The 13,924-nt window shown below is 27.7% G+C and overlaps 2 protein-coding genes across 2 annotated transcripts in view; both read right to left on the minus strand.

The window, feature by feature from the left end:
* LOC100500069 (uncharacterized) overlaps positions 1–1,714 on the minus strand; it is a 6,705-nt gene extending 4,991 nt beyond the window's left edge. Inside the window, 2 exon segments of the mRNA NM_001249450.2 lie at positions 1,392–1,492; positions 1,678–1,714. Coding sequence (NP_001236379.1) covers positions 1,392–1,478 — 87 coding nt within the window. The 5' untranslated portion in view covers positions 1,479–1,492; positions 1,678–1,714.
* A 5,265-nt stretch (positions 1,715–6,979) lies between these two features.
* LOC100798917 (protein TILLER ANGLE CONTROL 1) lies at positions 6,980–11,278 on the minus strand. Its single transcript, XM_014777735.3, has 5 exons — positions 11,169–11,278; positions 10,952–11,000; positions 9,997–10,649; positions 9,129–9,279; positions 6,980–7,154 (listed from the first exon to the last, which is right to left on the minus strand). Exons 1-4 carry the CDS (start codon positions 11,172–11,174, stop codon positions 9,130–9,132), a joined length of 858 nt encoding a protein of 285 aa, XP_014633221.1. The 5' UTR covers positions 11,175–11,278; the 3' UTR covers positions 6,980–7,154; position 9,129.
* Between the last annotated feature and the right edge of the window lie 2,646 nt (positions 11,279–13,924).

Genomic DNA, 13,924 nt, shown 5'->3' on the forward strand with positions numbered 1-13,924 from the left:
TACGTGAAATAACAGACCCATATAGTAAATTATTTTGAAACAGACCCATTGTGAGAAATACTTTCTAAAAAGAGCCCCATTAGGATAATTTTCCTAAAATCTTCTTTTGGATAGGAAATGACATGTTAGTTTATGAATCTAGTTAACTCACTTAGTGTTATGACAATATGTAATGAGCACTTGAAAAATAACTGATTTAACTTCCACTTTTTTAAGCAGGAGAATCCTATTCCTTAATAAATAATTTGTCAAATCAATGTCAGTTTGTGAAAAGACTCACCAGCCAGGAGTTATAGACCATAACAAGATCAACAAGCATCAAATATAGTCTCCTTACCAACCAGGCGCATGTTAATTCATTCATGTTCAATGGCTGATAAGGTGACACTGATTTATCATAGAAATAGTTTATGAAAGAAATTTGTACTCTCAATCCTGATAGTCACATCCCTCAGCAAAATTAAGAATACAATAATACTAGATAGTGCTTTGTTTGGATGCTATAATGCCAAAATGAGAAGGAAAAAAAAGACAGTCCAGTTCTTACAAGGTATATATATGACATTTAATTATGCCTAGACAACTTTGTAAATCATTAAATAGCATATTCCCGTTGCAAACCCCGTGATTTATCCAGCTTTCAATATATTTCATTATAACAAATATTTTGCCCTTACTTTTTCCTTTTTTCTTCTTTTCTTATTCAATTTCAAGCAGAGATTCTACATTATCCTTATATCTTCTCTCTAAATGATTTTTCCTTATTCATAATTCATTATTTGTTCTTGTTTTACAACAAACTTAAAAGTTAAATTCTATTTAAAACCAATGTAACTATGAAATCAGTCTTGAACTTTGTAATCCTACGCGGACTAGCATAGACACATATTTTGTCAAACTCAGAATATGGTTTTAAATTACACTCCCCAACCGTAATGGCTGTCTCATCTTCATCTTTATCAGGCATTCCTATAACCCCATCATTACAGCCGTACATGTCATGCTTGGGGATTAAATTGATAAAAGAGTTAGGGATTATTTTTTATACCAAAATTCTAAAAATTAGATTCCATACACAAATTTAATTTTTTTTAACAACTTAAGGGATTCAAATTCAATTAATGGATTTTATTCAAACCCACAGGCAGAAGTTTTTTTCTGAATATATTGAACCCTATCCACCTCACTCCCAAACCATGTATGAGGGAAATTTTGAAGCCCCCGAGGATTAGTCAAATCAAGTAAGATAAAGTCATGAATATGCAATTCAACCATAGATTATTCACACATCAGATTCATCCAATAAACAAAAACAGATCAACTAAGGAAAACAGATCAAGAATCAAATTGATGACAGAAACCAAATTCAGATCACAAAAACAAAAACTGACCTTCCCTTTGACTATAATCCAGCAATCCTTCCTGTGATTGTGCTTAGCCACCTCCTCAAAGGTAAAAGTCTTGGTTTTTGAACCCATCTCAGTCTCTTCCACTGCCCACAGAAAAACCAATCACACCACATTCCCAATTCACACGTTATTCATAAAATACAACACACAACAGGGAAACTAATAATAGTTTAATACTGAAAATATCAGATTACAAAGGCTAAACAATGGAGAAAAATAACTAAAGGCACAACCATTGAAGGGAAAAGTTGAAGAAGAAATTTCTTACACGGTGATGAAAGAAAGGAGAAAGATGCTCTTTCTTTGGGACAACACTTTTACCCGTGATGTGGTTTGTCTTTCTCAGCAACCTTAAACTACTTATAATGCTTTTTGTTTTGTACATTTGAAAAGTCCAAGTTTTATTTATTTATTTAAATGTTAAATATTAAATATAATATTAATCTTATTCATCACAATCTTATCTTTTAAATTTTTAAATACTTTTTATAAAAAAAATAAAGATAGTAATAAATGTAATATTAAATAGTTGGAATAGTTTTTATTATATAAATTAAACTATTAATTAGATTCATTCATTTGTGTATTGAATATTTTATAAAACTTATAAATCAATTTGTAATTTATTTGACTAATTACTGTTTTTTGGTGGATATTTGACTAATATTTTTGGTACAGACCTTTTTTTTCTTTGATACAGACTTATTTGACTAAAGTTTGTTTGAAAAAGAGTTTATTTTATTAAATTATAGTGCTTTGATAATTTTTTAAATGTTAGTTCATACAGCTTTTAAATTTATAATTTTTTTATTTTACTTTCCTATTTTTATCATATTTTTTTATATTTATTAATTAATTTAGTTATTAATTTTATTAAAATATTTTTAATTCAACTAATTTGTTTATCAACCCAATCTCAACTTTCAACAAATTAATTATATCAAATTTTGGGTATCTATTAAATAAACAAATAAAAAGAAAGAAAAGGAACATGTATAGGAGAGAAACATCCATTCTAACATTTTGTTTAGATCATTAAAATCAAACTTTGAAATGTGTGTTTGTACCTTGTTTACCCTCACCTCATTTGTATAAAAAAAAATGTATTAAAGGAACAACATTTAAAGTAACCAACATCAAAATATTTGATAAATATTTTTAATTCTTAGGAATGTTTGTAAATTTATTTTAATTTTAAAATAAAAACATTTAATAAATTGATAAATAAGGTAAAATAGTGAAAAGTGAAAAATTATTTTAAATATTCATATGAAAATATAAGATTTTTGTTCCTTTTATATATGAATATGAAGATGAAAAAATTTGTGTAATGTGAATTAAGAGGAATGCATTATGCCTAGAAATATTTTTTATTATCTTTTTAACAAACATGAAATAATATATTATCATTTTTACATTTTCAAGAATTTAATAAAATTTCGTGAAATAAACATCTCCTAAAATTTTAGCTAAGAAAATTTAGATGATTCAAATAAGATTATCTCTTATTCAACAAAAAAAAAAGTAAGATTATTAAAAGTATATATTTGTAGTCTTATAATAATAATAGTAATGATAATAATAATATATAATCTATTCTATAATAATAATAATAATAATAAAGAAAATACCTTCATTTAGTCTAAACATTTCACTAGACTATTTTATCTTTTCTCCATTTTTAAATTTTTATTACTTCTCTCTTAATAACTATCTACTATTCTTATGTTATTAGTTTTTGTTTATAACTTCTAATATTTTTTTTCTTTTATCTTTTTAGTTAAAATAAGTAAAGAGATATGAAGCATCTCTCTCCACTAATAATAATAAAGAGAAATTTATTATTAAGGAGAAAAAAGACAGATAAAAAAGTATTTAAATTTTTTATATTACTAATTTATTAAAAATCACCTTATATATAAATTTTAAGATGATTATTTTAAAATTTTATAAATTTATAAAATATAAAAATTTATTCTAATCTCATTTTTAAAAATAATATTTTACCTAATTAACTCTGAAGGTCATAAATTAGTTTTATAAGATAATAAATTTAAAATAATTAAAAAATTTAGTAGACTAATTTAAATTATTAATAATGTTGTTAGAAATTAAATTGGTACACACTATAATTTTTTAAATATTTCTGCATTAAATTGAAAAAAAATACTGACAGAACTAAAATATCAAATATTTGTAAACTTAAAGACAATATTATTGAGTTTAATTGTTATATGCAATTTTTTTACTCTATCGATCAATCACAATTTATGTGGTATGTGTGATTTTGAAGATAATTATAAAATAAAACTTACATTTTTTTTAAAGATTTGACATTTGGGATTGATTGAGTGTGTAATGTTTTTTACAAATTAAAGTTGGTGCATATATCAATTGAGCTCTTATTAATTACTTTTTCCTTTAAATAACCAAATAATTTAGTTACTAATATTAAATTAATTTGTTTAATAATAAATAATAAATGGCTCTATATTGAATTTCATAAGAATTTTTATTCTTTTACTATTTATATTTTTTGTTTTATGGAAAATTAAACTTGTCTCTTAGTTTTATAAGAAGGTACCACTTGCTACTTGTTTATTCAAATTAATTTGTCATTTTAAAGTATCAATCAATGCATTATGAAATCTAATCAATTTCAGTTTGAAATAGGACTGCAGATATAATTTGTAACCTAACAAGTCATACTCAGCTATGCTAGGTTTGAGACTATTAGCACTCACATTTATTATTTTTTAATTGAGTGCGTTTATTAGTATGTGGGTTAATAATCTTATTTACACATTCTCACTCCTATTTATTTTTGGGTTTTGAAATTTTCTATCTAAATCATCAATCTGAAAACACTCCTCCTTATTGGTATAATGGTATGTGTTATGCATGTGACTTTTTATCTTAGATACTTATTATGAGATTTCCTGCTTCATGTAATCGTGTCAATCACCATTCCTGTAATTGCTAGAGCCTAGAAACATTGGTTAATTTTCTCAACATAAGTAAAACCTCATAATCAATCATATCCTTCATATTGGTTGAAAAATCAAGCATTTCTTGCCCAACCCCTAAATTCAATCATTAATTGATTGCGGTAAAAGAAATTTGTCAAGTCTTGGATGTAAAACTTGATGGCATCACGAAAGTGTGATATAATCATTAGTCCAACTTCAAGTCCATAAAGTATAATGATATAATTTCAGGTATCCCATACAATGAGTAGGCACACCTTATCAAATTAAAATACAACACTCACATTACCAACCCACCATACCAAAAAATTGAGTCAGTCCATGCACATCTATTTTGAAAATATATAATGACATCACCACACTTGTATTTTGATTTGACCAGCTACACCCATAAGTCTTACATAGCACATATTCTAAGCACTTTCATCAAGAAAAGAAAATCATGTTCACAGCCTAAGAGGATCTCAGGCCCAATTCACCTATGTTTTGGGCTGTAAACTAACTTCCAATTAATTTAGATGGGATTGTTTTTTGGGTAAGTTTATTTAATTTAAATAAATATATTAAAAAATTACTTATATTTAATTAAAAAATATATATTTTTTAATAAATAAATTTAAACAAATTAATCTTTTATTCTCCAATTTTGATGAAGCACATCACACTGATTTCGACAACAAAGTCAACTGCATCAGATAACTTAACAGGGCTTGGATAATAGATTATGCAAGAGTTACCCTCCCTATAAAAAATACTTGGACTTCTAATTGCTTAATTAGTCTTTAGTTGTTAAGGCTGTCAATAATAAATCTGAAGAAATGTTCAATGATCCTATTGTGGAAAAGAGACTCAAGCTACTTCCCCTAATAACAATTCTTATGAAATTATAAGTTTAAATATTTTTATTAATATCATAATATTTGATATTATTAAATGATTTTTAATTATTGATATTTTAACTATTATTCTTAGAAAGTTAACAAAAAATAACATATAATACAATTAATATTATTTTTTATATTGAAACTATTTTTAACATTTTAATATGACCATTATTATTTTTTTCTCATATATAATTAGTGTATAAAATGTTTAAGAATTAGAAAGAAATTAATAAGAGCATGAAATTAGAACTATTTAGGACTTTTAAAATAACAAATATATATTTTTAAAAGATTAATAAATAATACTACATAGTAACGTTAATGTATTCATGCTAGCTGGGGGGTTGGGACACTCTCACATTATTTTTTGCATGACTTTATTTATTTGTCATTTTGTTGTAGAAAGTTTCCTTCTTTGCACCATAAAATGCTCAGCTTGCATGCATTAAAGCCAATTAATTATCATCCAAAACTATGCATAAAGGCGTGCCAAAATATAAACCCGAACGAAGGCACATATACTAGAGACATCCACTCCTTACGTCAAATTAAAGCAAGGGTCAATTAAATTAGGATTTTATACATTATTTTAACATAAAAAAGTCTTCTAAATTTATATAAAAATATTATGATTTATTAATTTTTTTTATAAAACTTTTATCATAATTTGAATTTTAATGAATTTATATCATAAAAATTTAAAGGATTTGAAATAACTTTATAAATTTATAAGATTTAAAAAGATCCTGTAAATCTTTAAAAACACATTTAAAATTACAAGAATTAGTTAAATGATGAGATTTGAATAAAAAAAATATAGCCAAAATATTGTTTTAATCTTTTAATAGTTATATTAATTTTAATTTTATGTCCTCTTGTAGCAATCTTTTTTGTAATAACATTTTCTTATTCTCATTTTTGGATTTGAATTATAGTTTTAAATTATAAGTTGGTTTTTTGCTTTTTTTAATTACTATAATTATTTCGATAAATCTAATGACATGTGTTAAATGAGATGCAATAATAAATATATATTAGAAGAGAACAATGATGATGAAAAATTGATAGGAGAATTATGAGTTATGTGAATGATGAAATTAAGGGTGATAGTCACAGAAATATTGTGTCGAACAGGTTATGGACATAATTTCCTAATCCGTGTAAGAAAAGTATAATTAGTCTTAGCACATAAGATAAATATTCATTTAATTTAGAAAATAAAGAAAAAAGTGCATAGGAAAGGAATATATTTGATATTCTTTTATTCTTAAAAATAAGAGAAATATATATGACACATACATCTTGAAAAATATTAAAAATAGAATATGACATATGTGATGAGAGAAATAAATCCGATAACCAATAAAAAAGAAAAGAAAAAAGTTTAACAAAATTTAAAGGGTTTGAATGAAATTGGTTGATAGATATTTTATACTAAAAATTCTGATAAAATTCATTGAAATCCTTCTTAAAAAATAATCCATTGAAATTCATATATTTTTTAATACCAATTTTTTTTATAAGTTATTAAAAATTCTAATTAAATACCATTAGATTTTATTGTCTTCCTTAAAAATCTTAAAAGTCTTAATTAAATATCACAAAACTTATTTATACTATTTAAAAATCACAATTAAATACTACAAATATTTTTATAAGAAAAAATCTTTTAAAATTCTAATCTAATACACCCTAAAGCCAACAGAAAGAAAGGGATACCACAGATTACAGAATCACATGGGTTCAATGCATTGGTCATAAAAAAACAAGAAGAAAATCTAAGTATTTGATCTTACATATATCATAAACAAATCTACGTTTTCAGATAATTAAACAGTGATACTCCCAGCAGCTCAATACTAGCTAGCTAGTACCTGCAACAAGCCAGAAACTATTTCAATACAATTAATTCCAATAACGAATGAAATAGAGAGAGAAATAATTTTATTTATTTGACACGTCATTTTATAAATGGCCAATTAGCTATATAAACTTTGTTAATTAGTATAAAAGAATTGAAAAAGTGTGTGTGTGGGTATAATATTAATTAAAAAATACCAGTTTCTTTTTCTTCCTTTTCAGATCGAACTCATCGAAGAATCATGTAGATGTAGTTACTTTTACCCCAATAATAGCTATATGATGAGAAGAATGCCTATACAAAACACGATTGTCCTCGTGACAACTGACAAGCTGAAGATCATGTGTACGTCTTTTTGTTTACTTTTATATATTTCCATCAAATCCTACAATATAGCTATAACATATGGCTTCTACAATTAAGTAGCATTAATGAAATGATAAATTATATTTATATAATTTTTATAAATAAGAAGAAAATAAAAAATGTGTGAAAAAATAAATAATGCATGATAGAAAAAGTAAAATATACAAGAGAGGAAAATTTTATAAGTTATTATGTATTTTTTTTTTTGTAAAAATGCATGATTTGTTAAATCAAATTAGCACTCTTAACTGGATCATGCACACAATTACATTACAGTTTTCAAATAGTCAAAAAGTCTTCTAATAAGCTAATTGTCATATGCATTAGTATTAAAAAAATGTCAATAAAACTAGATAAATTGCCTGGCTTTTTGTCCCTACATTTTTTATTATATTGGCTGGCAAAAGGTCACAACAAGAGGACTACATGCAATACGTGATTGCCACTTTAAAGATGGATGAGAAGATGTTATTTTGATCTCCTTGTTTGGATTTTTCAGTGTTATTTTGTGGGAGGGACCCATGGATTATAAATAATTGGTGGATTACTATCACATGGAAACTGACATTTTGGAAACTGGTTTTTGGACCCTGTATCTTTCTCGCTTGAAAATGCATGCATGATGCATATCTGTTTAGTATGGTATACGTAGTGTGGAAAATATACAAAGCTGTAACTTGTTAAATCGAGAAGATCATCTTGTGGTTGAAGAACAAAAAACCGTAGTGTTAGTTTAATGAGAAAAGCAGAGAAAAATAATGTAAGAGCTTCTTTTTTACTTGCCAAGGTTTCTCATAAAGATTATGAATGAACAAAAAATCCTATTTGGAGATACAAAAGCAAACGATAATCGCATATGCAAAACGTTGATTTTAATACCATTTTTTATATATAATTTCAAAAAATTTGCCTGTCATAGAGCTAGTTTTGATTAGCAGTCTTTGACTAATGAAAATTGATTTGTTAAAATAAATATTATGAGTTTAACATAATAATATGATATATTAACCTGTACCAACGGATAAATATACAATTATTAAAGAATATTTTCATAAATATAAGAAACCCGAATATACCACTATCAATGTCTATATTAATATATAAACTTTTATTGCCTCTAGAGTGTTATCTTTTTCTTCTTTCCTTACTAATCAGTGAATGTGAGTAGCATCACTCATCCAAAAATATGTTACTAAGTCAAGGCCAATAAATTAAAAGTATGAAGAGACATTAGTTTTTGACCTAAAGATAAAAGAGTGCATTATAATTTCTTTTCCTTCAAATATATAGGTTAAAATTATAAGAAATCCTAGGTGGAAATTTTGAAGAAATTAAATAGACGAGCTTCATTGTCGACTATTCTTGTTCCAAACTATAAAAAGAAATATCTATAGACATCCTTATCGGGACATGCAACCAAATGTATATAACGTCTTGTGTTGAGAAAACTAGTAAGAAAAACCATATTAAAGATATTATTTTAGTATAAGGGAAAAAAAAGGAACTGTTTTAATAGATGAAAACAATTAAACTGGCTACAATCCATGATTTGCTGTACATCTTTTGAAACAAGCAAATTAATGAATGCATTGCAGGAAAAGGGAATTTGGAACTACCATACCTTAAATTGGAAGGAAATAACTTGAGCCATTGCCTTCATTCATGTGATTATCATTGTTTACTCCTGCTACACTCACTTCCTGACTTTCTGGTTTGTGATTCTTGACATCAAGATCCGGGTGGATTTTCCTCTTCAACATCTTCTTCATCAGCTACACAGCATTACAAATTACTTAATCAAACTTATTCAAGCAATATCTGCAATTAGCGGCTTAATCAGATTGAACTTTCCAACACTATATACATGATCCAAGAAAAAAAACAATATTTTTTACTTGGTCCGGCTAGTTAATTTGTTCATATTCGTTGAAGAGTTTTAATTCCAGTTTCTAGCTAGTGAATGAGGCACGGGCTACAAGTAATATTATTTATCAATGGAAAAAATAGACAACAAAATTGTAACCATTGATATAACAATTTGTCTAGCAGAAATTAAAGTATAGGTATAAATATTGAGTCTATATTTTTAGAAAAATATATTGTAGTAACATTTGATATATTGGTAGTATATATTAATTTTCTATATTAACAAAATTATCTATTAAGATATATAATGTATCGCAATGTTATTGTAGATCCATAATATCTATGCTAATAGTTTAGTTAATATACTCACATTGTAAAGAGTTTTTATATTTTTATTCAATCATAAATTTTTATAAATAGTTATTAATTTATTAATTTTTATAATAATTATTTTAAAAATGATATTACTAATGATTTAGCTGATATCATGTAAAATTTACGTTGCCAATACATAGAAATTCAACTTAGTCTCACTTTTGTTAAATAAATGTTATATCAATTAAAATTAATCCAATATCAAATTATGAGTGCATGATTTTTTCCCCCCTATAGTAACAACTTACTTTTTTGATATCTTTCATTGGATGGGGATTGTCCTTAACACGGGGAATGAGCTTCTTGGCAAAAGAGAGTCCATGCTTTGCTTTAAGGTTTGGTTTTTCACTTGAAGCAAGGTGGCAGACTTTGGCAGGGTCAAGCTTTATCTTAACATCAGTGTCAGCCAAGAAGAGATCAGCTAGTGTGATCCTTTCTCCTTTCTTCTTCTTTTCATCAGCTTCCACATCGTTTGCTTCCACTACTTCATAAGAGATCACTGGTGGAGCCACAACAATTTCATTATTGAAGCTTCCAACCACATCCCCATCATCATGGTTGTTTTCACTAACAACATTCTCAAAGTTGTGCTCAAATGAGTTGTATATCAATGGATTCAGTTCCTCGTGCTCAGCATTATAGCCCTTTTGCTCCTCCTCATGATCATCGACCATGATGTTCTCTCCTTCACCATCTTCTTGTTCAACTTCAATCTCCAAAGCAAAGTATTCTTTGTGAGGGTTGATGTTCTTCAAGGGATCATAGCCAAGAGTGCCAATGGTTAGAATGCCATCTTCCCATCCACCAAGTGATTCAGTGAGGGCTACTTGTTTCAGCAAAGCTTGACTATCAGCGTTGTTAATTGTAGGTTCAGTCTTTTTCATGTTTGAAGCAAACCCATCTGTATGAAAACCAAAAGATTCATTAGAAGAAAACATGACAGTACTACAACAAAAACAAAACTTTATCTGATTAGGTCAGGTGGACTACATGGATCTCATGATCCCATTTGACTCGATTAATTAAATACCAAAGTTTTAGCAAAGAAGAGAAGATGTTACGCTCTCGAAAAAAAAGAAAAAAAAAACAGTATATACATATCATGAAGATTTGTTTAAAGGCACCATATATATTTGTAGCTTGTGAAGGGTGTGGTTTTTTAAATTGCAAATGAGAGAAGTTATACATAGAGGTCAATCAAACCTTTCAGAGCGTTATGATGATGAAACCTCTTGTGAACCCAATTGAAGATCTGTGACAAAACAAGTGATGAAGATAGTTAACATGAATACCTATATATGATCATAAACCTCCAACCTCCATGTAAAGGAGGACTGAATTGAAGGAAAAGTAGTACAACTAAAATTGAACATGCATGAGAAACAAAAAAAGGTTGTATGCATGGTTTCAATTCAATCACCTTCATTGTTTTTCTCGCTCAGATCAGAAAAGCTGGCCAGAGAATGTGGCTGTGCAGGGGTAATATTGAAATGGAGTGGGGGGAGTGTGGGGGTCAACATAATAAGGAACAGGAATAAAACTCACAAAGAGGACCAACATTGGTGGTTGAACTAGATTGTGCCACGTGTTCACTGGCCCCCATGTAGTTCAGCCATGTTCATGTGTCCGTAGCATAATATGCTTCAAGAGTCATCATGTTAGTCCTCTCATCAGTACTTGTTCACTTTCACGTTGCACATGCTGATGATGGAAAGCTTTCATTTACACTAACGTTTGGTGTTGTTTGTTTGTTTTAGATTATATTATATTTCCGCAGAATATTGATTTTTTGCACTGTTGAATTGAATACAATTGAGAAGTTTACTCAAATTAATTTTAATCTCAAGTTTTTATATTGAAAGGTACGTTACGGTGTGTGTGAAATTAAATTGATTTTGGTGTAAAACCAATAGGCCACTTGATGATTAGTTTCTCTTTGTTGCCTACGTTTAACCCAAAATGGCTATTACGTACGGTTCATTTTAACAAGCAGTTGGTATGCAATCTAAAAACCACTTGGCATTGGTCCAGTTCCTTTCCTAATTAATTGTTTCCTGTGTGTACTTTTCAATGAAATAATCACTTGAACCGAATTGATGGATTAGTAATGAGTAAATTGCAATAGAGTACTGATTAATTAAATAACTTTGGTGCATCCATACACTATATACACACGCCATATGTGTTTGATATGTTTAGTGTGTACATGAATGTTCAAATATTTCAACAGCTAGTGTGATGGAATAACTCTACCTACTAGAAGGTTTAAACTTGATCAATCTAAGGTAGCTTCGTTTCACCAATTTCTTTGACTTTACAACATTTATCATGTAAAACTGATCCAAATTAATGATTGCTTCATCGAGCAAATCTATGCCTAAAATGCTCTCTAGAGAGAGATCACAGGAATTTGTGATTCATATACTAATTATTTAAATGATATTGGATTAATGTTTGTAATATAACTTTTATCCTACAAAAATTAAACTTCTAATATATACATTGTAGATTTATATTAACAATATATATAGGATGACTGATCCTGCTGTGAGAATGTTTTATTATTATGAGTTATGGTCACATAACCACTTAAAAATTTATTCATTTTATTTTTAATATTCATCATTTATGTATGATTCATAGTCCAAAATTTATAGTTATTATTTCTTACATTAATCCAATTGTTTTCACAAGTGTCTCCCCCTAAAAATATATCAATGCTAGTGTTATAGGGTATATTGATATATATTATTAATATATATATATATATATATATATATATATATATATATATATATATATATTAAATGTTAGTATAATACTTTATAATATTCATATATTTGTAATGTATAAATTTTTAAGCAAAACCTTATATTAAGAGAGTAAATGTACTTTAACTTGAATACGTCAGTATAACAAGATAAAACTAAAGATACAAATAAAGACACATTACAAGATTAATACATAAAAAAAAAAAAACATTGAACATTGTCTATGTTGGCCTTAAACCATGTTCACAATCTAACCTTTATCAACTTCAAAATACTATTGAAGTCGAAGAAAACCCTGAAACACAATAGTGTATGTTACGCATAATCCGTATTGATCATACCACAATGTGTAAAAAAATGTCGAACATGATGCAACTTTTCCTTACTTTAAAGAGAGCTAAACTGGGTATAATGAGCAAAAATATCATTAGGCTAGATTTAGCGTAAACTGCATACGTACCATATACGAATTGTTATCGTGCAAGACAGAAATAAGTAATTATTATCTTTCTTAAAGGAGAAATACAACACACACAAGATATATGCCTTGCAGATGAGACAATATAAGAAAGGAGACGAGAGGTTTCCTTGCCTTAATCTTCTAAAAATACACAAAACTGCCCCATGGAGTATACATGCTCAAATCCAAGTTCCTCATCTCTCAAAACCCCAATCCCTATAACATATATACTATCTAAAAAAACCGAATCACAAAATAATAAGTCTTTTCAAAGCCAATCTTAAAGATAAAATAATGGTCTCCTACTTCTTTGAAATAACTCCACCAACTCATTATTTTTCACAAATTTTAACTCTTTCTAGTTTAGGCCCAATAGTAGTGTTCTTAATTTGTGAGGTTACTCATTAATTGTGAGCATAGTCTTCCAACGTGAATCACTTCTACGAGACTACAGCTAACCAGAAAACGACCCTAGGTTCATCTTTAAGACCTAATCAATGGTAATATGTGGTTAAAAATAAATCCATGGTGAATATATATGAGAAGTCAAGAACCGAATCCCCATAAGGAGGTCCTCCTAGCAAATGGATCACTTGATCCAAGTTATTATTATAACCATATGATATAACATTATTTTGGTGAATGGTTGAAATATATCAAGATGCACCCCAAACCTTAATAATTGCTATTAACTCCTTTCCTATTACTTATGTCTCGCGATTATGGTGGCACACTCTCAATGAGGATGAAACGACAATGATGACATAGACAACAACGAGAATTTGGATTGGGTAGAGAGAATTAATTTTTATAGGGCTTTGATGTGGTGTTACTGCTGTAGGATTAGAAATCGGTACGTGATGTTCAATGAAGCAATAAAGCATTATTGTCACCACCATGTTTCCCAGTCCCAAGTCCCAGCAATTCCATCTAAAGCACCTTCCG

Source organism: Glycine max, chromosome 7, assembly GCF_000004515.6.
Source record: "Glycine max cultivar Williams 82 chromosome 7, Glycine_max_v4.0, whole genome shotgun sequence".
Taxonomy (NCBI): domain Eukaryota; kingdom Viridiplantae; phylum Streptophyta; class Magnoliopsida; order Fabales; family Fabaceae; genus Glycine; species Glycine max.